Raw genomic sequence first — 10,533 nt, forward strand, 5'->3', positions numbered from 1 at the left:
AGGGAAACTTCTCTTCCCAACGAAGAAAGAGGCCGATGTAAAATGCGTATCCATTAACACCGTTCGGCCTCACTTCGATAGCTACCTAGAGCAAGGGCAGATACGGAGTAAGTGGAATCCAAGAAGACCCAAGCCGAGGGTAGAGACAGACGGTTCTGAGTGGCGAGGAGAAAAGAGGCCACCTCAACAACAGAAGAGGAAGCGGTATAACTCGCCTACTGCAGATATGACGTGCCCATCATGCAGTACGTGTTTCAAGGTCAGGGGAAGCGATAACACGAGGAAGCATCCCAAGACCTTTAAACCGAAATCGCCCACGGAACAATGGCAGAGGCATGAGCCACAACGGAAGCCTGCCACTAGTGTATTCAAGAGGATATTTCGGCCAACGGAGGAGACCCCTCGTATGACGAAAACCCAGAAGAGGCGAATGCAAAGGCTGCGACAAGAGTCGCGGGCGAATCACGGGGCAGAGTCAGCTCCCAGAGAGCAGCACGGAGGCAGGCCAATAACTGAGAGACTGGGGGCAAGGAACCAGGCCGATGCGGACGCCAAGTCACCTGATAGGCGAAATGCCAAGACAAGGAAGGTATGGATGCCGAAGAGCGAAAAACAAGCGGCCGATGTGTCTGCTGCGGCAGTAGTTCACAAGGATGACGAAGATTCCAGCGGCCGATCGTCCTACAAGGACGTACTGGTGTCGCACCACGATGGCCAGCTTAAAGCAAGATTGCCCAAAGACCGCGAGGTCGTCGTTTCGCACAAGAAAGGCATGTTGAAAGCCTGGGTCCCGGTGGTAAGGGACGAATACGGAGTAAAAGTGGTCACGCTCCCCAACTCCTACAGAAGTAAACCGGGGCAAAAGGCAACGTTGGAAGGCGATGTAATCGTACCGGAAGGAGATAGCGCCGACAATACCGCGGTAGTGTCTCTCAGCAAACCTCCAACAAGGATGACTAGGCATATTCGGCCGTTATATATCAAGGCCGATTTGAATGGGGTATCGATTAACAGAGTCCTCATCGATAACGGGGCGGGCGTCAACATACTACCGGCGAAAATGCTCAAAAAATTGGGCATAACGCGGGATCAGCTTGACCCGACCGATGTTTACATGACTGACTTCGCAGGGGGCGAGACGCCGGCCGAGGGGTACATTACTCTCAGAATTAAGGTAGGGCGAGTAGAAACCGAAGAAGGGTTTTTCGTGGTCAACGCCCGGAGCAACTACAACGTTTTGCTCGGCCGTGATTGGATACACTCCAACATGTGTATACCGTCAACTATGCATCAAATGCTCTTCATATGGCGAAATGACGGCGAGGCCGAAGTTGTGCAGGGTGACCCCAACCCCTTCGGCGAGGACCATAACGTACTCGAAGCACGTTTATACGATGAAGAGGTGCGCAACATACAATCCCTTAGTTCGAAAGGAGAGACGAGCGTTCCTCGCTTACTTGTTAACTCGGATCGGCCGGTATCCGTGACCCTCGGGGGCAAAGGCCGATCCACCATCCTCAAAGATTCAAAATGATAGCACGGCATAAAGAATTGAGGGAGAAAATTAGACAGTTAACCTCGCTGTATGATATTACATCGGCTGAATGCATCTATGAGGACCAGGAGCAAGATCCAACAGGATCGCTGCGGATCGGGGACATACGATTGGCAACCGGGAAGTTAGAAGACGACCCTGCCCAAGTACAGGACGACCTCCTTGAAATCAATCTAGGGACAGAGAAATCGCCTAAGCCTATATATATCAACGCAGGATTGGACGAGGGATTCAGAGAGCAACTGATCGCCTTACTCATTGAGTTCCGCGACTGTTTTGCCTGGTCGTACGAGGAAATGCCGGGCCTTGATCCTGCTATCGCCGAACATAAGCTTCCATTAAAGAGTGGGTTTCGGCCATTTCGGCAACCTCCCCGGCGAATGTCCAGGGAAGTGGATACTCTCATACAAGATGAGATTAAGCGGCTGGAAGATGCCAAGTTCATTCGGGAAGCCCAATACACCGAATGGCTCTCTAATATCGTGCCAGTGATGAAGAAAAACGGGAAGCTACGAGTATGCGTAGACTTTCGGAACCTCAACCTTGCTACACCTAAGGACGAGTACCCGATGCCTGTGGCCGATATGCTGATAGACAGGGCAGCAGGACACACGATACTCAGTTTCCTCGATGCACACTCCGGGTACAACTCAAATTATCAATCAAACACAAACTTCAAAGCCCTGCGCTTTTCTATCCCCAACCCCCGCGGTTGGTTAATTTAGGAGTAGGAGTAGTTCAAATATTAATCTCGCATGGGTTTCTTAACCTCCAGATTAATGTTTTAATTTAGATAAATCAAACCCTGTTCAACTTTTCGGACCGAACCGGTTAAAGCATCGATCCACACAGTACCCATCTATAAATTCAAAGATTCGAGCTTGGAAATATTTTCACGCGAACATCTTTTGGCGACTCCACTCAGCAAGGAAGATATCTCCAAAACGGCTTTTAGATGCCCCGGGCCGATCGGAGCCTACGAATGGGTCGTGATGCCTTTTGGTTTAAAAAACGCAGGGGCAACATATCAGAGGGCGATGAACAAGATGTTCAGAGGCCTTGAATGCCTTGAGGTCTATATCGACGATGTCGTAATCAAGTCAAATACCGGCGAAGTTCATTTGGCCGATCTCCGGAAAGGTTTCGAGCGTATACGACGTAATGGGTTAAAAATGAATCCTCTGAAATGCGCGTTCGGCGTTTCGGCTGGAAACTTCTTGGGTTTCTTGGTTCACCAGCGGGGAGTAGAAATAGACAAGAACAAAGCCAAGGCGATTATCAATGCTGAACCACCCAAAACCAAGAAGCAGCTCCAGAGACTCATCGGTCAAATCAATTTCCTAAGAAGATTCATAGCAAACACAGCGGGCCGACTTCGCAGCTGGAGTGTTTTGCTAAGAGGAAAAGAGACCGACGAGTGGATATGGACGGACGAGCAACAGCGGGTTTTCGACGATTTGAAAGGTTACTTGGCAAAACCTCCCGTTATGACCCCTCCAAAGCCGAACAAGCCATTGTTGCTATACCTATCGGCTGCACACGAGTCCCTAGGATGTATGCTCGCCCAAGAGGACGATGGGGTCGAAAGAGCAGTCTACTACTTAAGCCGAGGATTGACGGACACAGAGATTCGCTATACCGACATAGAAAAAATGTGTCTATGCCTGTACTTCACATGCTGCAAGTTGCGATACTATATGTTGCCGGTCGTTGTGTATGTATTATCCCAGACCGATATCATCAAGTATATCTTATCAAAGCCATACCAAAGGAATCGGATTGGAAAATGGGCGATTGCAATGTCCGAGTTTACACTGGTGTACGTTCCTCAAAGAGCAGTAAAAGGACAAGTGTTGGCAGACTTCTTGGCCGATCACCCTGGCATTACCCTCATGGAAGAGACACCTGGTCGAGTAGACATCACGACCTTCGACATCGCCGTGTGGAAGATGTGGTTCGACGGATCCAGGACAAGCCAGGGGGCAGGCGCGGGAGTACACATCGTTACGCCCTTGGGGGCATCCTACCAGTTGTCATTCAGACTCCAATTTGAATGTACCAACAATCAAGCGGAATATGAGGCCCTCATATTCGGTTTCGAGATCTTAGCCGAGCTAGGGGCGAAGGCGATTAGTGTAAAAGGAGATTCTTTGCTAGTCATTAAACAAGTGACAGGAGAATTCAAATGCGAGTCCGAGCTGTTGGTGAGGTATTGCAACAAGGCGAAACACCTGATCGAAGGCTTTCAGGATACAAGGATAGAATACACAGAGAGGGCCGATAACGGCGTTGCAAACGACCTAGCTCAGCACGGTAGTGGTTACAAGGTAAACCAAGAGTTCGACGCTATAGAGAGGGAAACACCGAACCTCCACACCGGGGGCATCACAATCGACGAAAGACAATTCTCGGTTTACCAGCTGGACGTCACCCAAGATTGGAGGGACGAGCTCCTGAAGTGGTTCGAAAAACCAGACGCCACGAATAGGAGGTTGAGGACTTTAGCCCTTAGTTACGTGGTCTTAGCCGGCGAATTATATAAGAAGGGCTTTGAAGGGCTACTCTTCAGATGCATCGGTCCAAAAGAGGCGATGCTTGCTATGGCCGAGGTACACGAAGGTATAGCAGGCGCCCACCAGGCGGGCCCCAGAATGAGGTGGCTTATCCATAAATACGGCTTTTATTGGCCGAAAATGGAACAAGACTGCATAAGATATGCTAAAGGTTGCGAAGCCTGTCAGAAATTCGGCCCAATACAACACGTCCCGGCCGAAGACCTGCACTCCATCATCAAACCTTGGCCATTCAGAGGATGGGCGGTCGACTTGATAGGAAAAGTATACCCCGGCTCATCTGATGGTCATGCCTTTGTGATTATCGCCACTTGCTACTTCACCAAGTGGGTCGAAGCTAAACCTTTGAAGTCACCGACACAAGAAGCGGTGATCAAGTTCTTCAAAGAATACATCGTCCACCGACACGGCTTGCCCGAGTCCATAACCACAGATCAAGGGACGATGTTCACAGGAAGCGATATAAGTTGGTGGGCCTCCCAAATGAAGATAAAGATGTTGCACTCAACACCATACTATGCCCAGGCCAACGGACAAGCCGAAGCCACGAACAAAGCCATCAAGCTCATTGTTCAAAAGATGATCGAAGAAAACCCAAGGCAATGGCATGTGCTTTTATCAGAAGCTGTTTGGGCGAACAGAACCAGTCAGAAGTCGGCTACTGGGACTTCGCCGTTCAGATTAGTCTATGGTTACGATGCGATGTTGCCAATGGAGCTGACCGTCACGTCTACTCGCCGCAGATACCAATGCGAGTTATCCAAGGAAGACTACTTTGACAAAATGGTGATAGACTCTCTGGACCTTGACGAAGAACGTCTGACGGCGTTGGATCACTTAGAAGCCCAGAAAAGAAGGGTCGAGAGAGCTTACAACAAGCGGGTAAAACGGAAAGTTTTTACCATAGGCGATATAGTATGGAAAGCAGTCTTGCCTATCGGCCACAAAGACACTCGGCTTGGCAAATGGAGCCCGAACTGGGAAGGACCCTTTGTCGTGGTCAACAAGTTAACAGGCGGTGCTTATTTGTTGGCAGACATTGATGGGGAAGAACACGACAGGGCGATCAACGGTCAGTTCCTAAAAAAATACGTTCCTAGCTGTTGGGAGGGCGTAGACCGTCGGTTATTTGGAGCCGACGAAGAGTAGTGCTGTTTGTAAACTTGCAAGCATCCCGAAATGTTACAATTATTATTAATCGCCGATTATTTGATCATACCACTTAGGAATTCGGCGTATTCGCACTGATTGAGTTTTTTCAACGGGTTCTCCGTTTTTCTCAACATGTAATTATTTTTTATAAACATTATTTCGAATCGGACCAACTATATGCCGATAAAATGAAAATAATCAAACAAGATGCGAATATAGGGTAAAACTTTCGGCTCTGTGGCCGAATAAACTTTGAAATTGCAGCAAAAGCAAGATACGGCCCACAGGCCGATTAAAATGCAAACAGAAAGTGAAACTTTCGGCTACCTGGCCGATTAAAATACCAAACCGGAACATTGTCAAATTGTAACAAGATACGGCCACAAGGCCGATCAAATAGTATTAAAATTCAAAACTATTACAGAAATAAACGATATAAATTGTTCCGAACTTATAAAACTTCAAAAATGGCTGAATATGTCGCCCAGCTCGCTGCGAAGGGTGTTGAATTGGGTACGAGCTTCAGCTACCTTAGGCTTCAGGTTGGCAAGGCCCTGCTTCAGCTCGCTTCGATTCTTCTTTACACCAACACCTTCAAGAAGGTCCTTGTCCATCAACACTTCGAGCTCGGCAATGGCTTTCTCCTCGTTTTCCAGCTCCAGCTTTAAGGCGGCGACTTTGGCCTTCAAATCCTTGGCGTTATCGCGGCGAGATTTAAGGGTTGAGACAGCCGATTTCACGTTCACCTTCAACCCTTCCAGCTTTTCCTTGGCAGCATTCTCCTGGGCGATCAGCTCATCATAGTTGGATTGTATAGTGGTCGATTCAGCATAGATCGCCCGGAAAGCTGGGAGCGACGCAGAGAGCTTGACCATTGCACCTCGAGCTTTCTCACTGAGAACTTCTGAAGGAGCATCGGCCAAGGCAGTTGCCGACTTTTGAAGCCGCTCGAGATCCTTGGGCGATTTGAAAAGAGTGGTGCCTTGGGACTTCAGTTCTGCAATGACGTCCAGATGATCGCCCCAGTTCTCGGTGGAACTGCTGGTCACTTCGCGCATCTCACTTTCTGGGAGGGGCGAATCCTCTTCGTCACTATCAGAATCCAGGAACGCCGCTGCCTTAGCTGCCACATCGTCCTGATCAGCGGGTGTGTCATCAGGGATCTGCCAAGTTTTGCCACAATAAAATATCAGCTGCGGATTTACTATCATAAAGACAAGTAATCGATAAGGGCTACCTTGGTCTTTTGGGCATCAAGGCGCGCCGGTAAATTGGCCAGAGACGAACTCAGCGGCGATAGCAGCGTCGGCCGCGGTGAGAAAGCCAGCATCTGAGATACTGTAGGGGTTGTCTCAGAAGGGGTGGCGTCTGAAGGGGCCTTTTGGGATATAGACCGTTGAATTGAACGACCTTCATCTCCGGTCTGATCATCGGCCGTCTCTGTGTCGCCCCTGGAAGAAGAGTGGGCGCTGGGTTGAGACGGGGCTTCCTTAGGAACAGGGTCAAACATACGAGACCCCGTTGTGTCTTTCTTCGCCCTCTTTGCCTTCGGCTCTTTCTTGGATGGCTTTTTCGCCGGGCGTTTTTGTCTCGCCTTCTTCGCTTCAACTTCCCCCTCGCCATCAGTGTCAAAGACGTCCCCTTTGTTCCATCGAGGCACGCCAACTGAAAGAAAATTAAATTAGAACGCAAATAATGGCCGAAACCGATAGGGGAATTCGAATAAAAAGACCTGTTTACCTGGTATTCTATCATAACCAGTTCGGACAAGTTCATTTATCGCCTCAGCATCAGATGGGCATCTGATGCCGGTATATGTTACACCTCCACTTGTTATTTCGGGTTTTCGTTTTTTTACCCTTTTCTTTGGAAGTTTTATAGGGTTGGGTGTAGACATGTTAACTTTAGGTACTGGTGGGCTCTTATATTTAAATTTTGGGCGAATATGGGCAAGGTAAAAATCATAGGGATATTTGACTTCATAATGTTCTTTCCAGACCTTTTTCATTTTTTCATCATATTTCTGCCTAGTCATTCGCCTATGGCGCTGCATCCTAAGGTTCATACCAGGGCGATCTAGGGGGTCGTATTTAAATTTGTAAAAGCGTTCGAATTTAGCTATTTCATAGAGGTGAAAGAGATTACCTTCGAATTGGGGGCGTTTTGGTGCCTGCAAAAGAAACAGATCGGCATGAGTAGGGTTTCGAGATAAAGGAGGTAATTGAAAATTATGAAGACTTAGTATTTCTTTGGGCGAGAGGTCGAAGAAAGACTCGATAACTGAAGCCCACCAGCTTTCATATTCTAAGGTACAGGAAGGGGAAAGAGAAGGGCGAGAAATTTCAGAAATTGGGGGAAGATAAGCACGGTTAAGGCGAAGAATAAACTGAAGGTCAGGGTAATCTTCGATTGATGGTTTATAGGTCCCGCGGTTGTTGACGGAGATCAACAAAGGACAGGGAATTCCTTGACAGTAGCCGAATTGGCGGGCGACATAATTGGGGCAATAGGCTTCAATGCTGCTACGATTATATTCCAAACCGGCGATAAAGTTTCGTGACTTTAGAGAACTGCCCCAGTATTGTCCCCCTAGTTTCACCCATGGATCGGCCTTAGCTTCATCTGTATCTTCACAATCCCAGGCGACGAAGAACCATGAAGGGAGATACTTCAAGTTGAGGAGTGGGCAGAACAACGCCGAAGCCCTGACAGAGTTGGTAAAAACTTCCAACACGTCCAACACGTGAGGCAGGCGAGTACCAGCGGCGATTAATTGGTAGCCGCAAAGTTCGGCTTTGATCTGAGGGCCGACTTCGAAGAGCTCAGGGAAGTATAGGGCCAGCCACAATTGCAACACCCACAGGGGCCCACTTGGGCATTGAAAGGTTCTCTTTTCGCCGTGAGGGGCGATTTCATTCAGGCTTCGGTACAGATGGGCAAGCATGAACTCCCCAATGTTGCATTTTCGCCCTTCAGCAAGAGCAGCGGCCAGGGTGAAGCAGTCTGTGGTCACTCTGAAGGAGGAGGTACAGAGGACGAACTTGGCTATGAAGAAGGCGAGGAAGGCAATGTGTTCCTTCACCTCGGGCTTGTAATGTTCTTCGCCCATGAACAGTTTTATGAAGGGGCCGTAGCTTCGTTGAGCCTTTGTCAGTTTGAATGGGGGCAGCTCAGCGTCAAGATTGGGCGATATACGCTCGCCGATGATTGGAACGTTGAGAATGGCCGCCATGTCCAATAGAGTGACTGTCATCATGCCGAACTTGAAACAGAAGCAATGAACGGCGGTCGACCAAAAGAGAGAGGCACCCATAATGTAGTGCTTCGCTATCGGCCTGCTTGCTTTGCAGAGGTTGATCATGTCGTAAAGACCTATGTCCTTCCATAGTTGGCCGAAGTGGGGTTTTAGTCTGGTGACCCATTCTTGGTATCCCTTGTGTTCGGTCGGCCAGTTTCGGAACATGGTGTTTACCCAGATAGACGATTGATGGGGGAGTGAAAAGCGAGGTGGTACTTCTTCATGGAACGGGGTAGCAATGTCGCACAGATGGCTGAGCGAGACAAGAATTGGACCGACGCATTCTTGATTGTCATTAGTTTTTATTATTACCTGAAAGTCGGTATTTGGAGCTGCAGCACGGATCTCAGTAATCTTATCGGTCACTTGGGAGGCGATGGTATCGTTGGGGGCAGCCATGATAACTGTAAATGAAAACTTCTTAGATTGGGCGAATGATTAAAAGAGGCGAATCAGAGACGAAAGAAGCTAGGGCGAAAACTTACCAGAAGAGACTTGGTGAATTACTCGAGGTGGCTGAGGAGAGAGAAAGCTTGATGAATGCAGAGAGAGTAGGTGAGTGATGAAATGAGACGGTATTTTTGTTAAATGACAAAATCTGAGGAAGCCGAAAGGTCGTGGGGCCAAGATGTGACATCGTGGATGACAGCTGGAGACAACGTGGCATGAAGGGGGTACCGAAGGGTCAATAGATGCGCACCCCTTTAGAATTTCTCTGCAATGATTTGGGCCTCAGGGATGGGCCTGGAAGTATCAAAGGGAAGGTTAAGTAAAGAACAAGCCCAAAAATAAATGTTTCAAGCTTGTTGGGGGCATTGTTTACACCGGCCCAAATAATTATTGGATAGGAGCTTCATGTGGGCTTACAAGGGATTCGGGCCCAACGAAAAGTCTTTTAATTATTGCTTTTTCTTCTTATTAGGAATTTGTAACTCATTAGGAGTGTTTTATTTTTTAGAATTTTAGTCCTAATTGAATTAGGAGTCTTGGTTATGAGGAGCTATAAATAGCTCAGAGCTTCATTATTTTTGTATCAACAAATCAATCAATCAAAAACCAAGCCCAGTGCTTTTTATCCCGCAATCTCCGGATTGTTTTAATTTAGGAGTAGTTTTCGGTATTAATCTCGCCTGAGTCCGTGACTCCCAGATTATTATCTTTTAGATCACGTGGTTAAGTGTTTTTAACCAAACAAGCCCTGTGAATATCTGCATAGGTTCGTTAAAGTATCAAACCTCAAACCGATCCCGATTATAAATTCAAAGATTCGAGTCCGGAATATTTCCAGGCGAACAGTATGTTTGGAAGAACTATGCACATCATTCGTTAAAGAATTGGCCCGCTTCTCATAAAAATGTTGAAAAAATATGATTAGTCTCTACAAGTAAGTTGCATAATGCATATGGCAGTTCAATTAAGTGTGTAGATTATAAAATATATTTTATTTGAATTATAAAATGTATGTATGTATTCATAAAAAAAAACGTATGTATATGTATATATAAATATTTTAAAATACACATTATGTATAAATCGGTTCACCGGTTAACCGTGGTTTTTAAAATTCTAAAATCTAAACCTAAATCATTAACTATAAAAAATAAAAAATAAAACCTAAACCTAAATTCTTAGACCGGTTACCCACATTTTCTAGTTCGGTTTTGCGGTTTTGGTTTGGCTAATCGCGTTAACTGGTTTTTTAGCCCGCCCCTAGCTGTTAAACATCGAGGATTGGATAGGCTAATTAAGCTAATAATCCGCCACGACCCCTGACTTTTGGGTTACCTTACAAACAAACCCCTTAATGTTTAAAAACAATCAGTAAACCCCCTGATTTTTATGGCGGCGATCGCTAAACCCCTTGAGAACGAAAATACCCATGGCGCTGTCTTTTTTGGTCAACTGATATTCTTAAAAAAAACAAATATGACGGCTCCACATCAGCTGACACGTCA

At 47.1% G+C, this 10,533-nt stretch overlaps 1 protein-coding gene across 1 annotated transcript; it reads left to right on the top strand.

Annotated features, from left to right (window-relative positions):
- The first annotated feature begins 1,530 nt into the window (after positions 1-1,530).
- On the top strand, positions 1,531-5,277 carry LOC126669364 (uncharacterized). Its single transcript, XM_050362820.1, has 4 exons — positions 1,531-2,198; positions 2,481-2,720; positions 2,937-3,147; positions 3,286-5,277. The coding sequence occupies exons 1-4, from the start codon at positions 1,531-1,533 to the stop codon at positions 5,275-5,277; spliced, it is 3,111 nt and encodes a 1,036-aa protein (XP_050218777.1).
- Positions 5,278-10,533: the final 5,256 nt, after the last annotated feature.

This window comes from Mercurialis annua, linkage group LG1-X (assembly GCF_937616625.2).
Source record: "Mercurialis annua linkage group LG1-X, ddMerAnnu1.2, whole genome shotgun sequence".
Taxonomy (NCBI): domain Eukaryota; kingdom Viridiplantae; phylum Streptophyta; class Magnoliopsida; order Malpighiales; family Euphorbiaceae; genus Mercurialis; species Mercurialis annua.

What these genes read in the sequence shown, in the direction of transcription:
- LOC126669364 (XM_050362820.1), top strand. Translation starts at nt 1,531, where the DNA reads ATGATAGCACGGCATAAAGAATTGAGGGAGAAAATTAGACAGTTAACC. An exon ending in TTCCTCGATGCACACTCCGG is followed by an intron (nt 2,199 to 2,480) that starts GTACAACTCAAA and finishes GACTCCACTCAG; the next exon opens with CAAGGAAGATATCTCCAAAA. An exon ending in GAGCGTATACGACGTAATGG is followed by an intron (nt 2,721 to 2,936) that starts GTTAAAAATGAA and finishes CCGACTTCGCAG; the next exon opens with CTGGAGTGTTTTGCTAAGAG.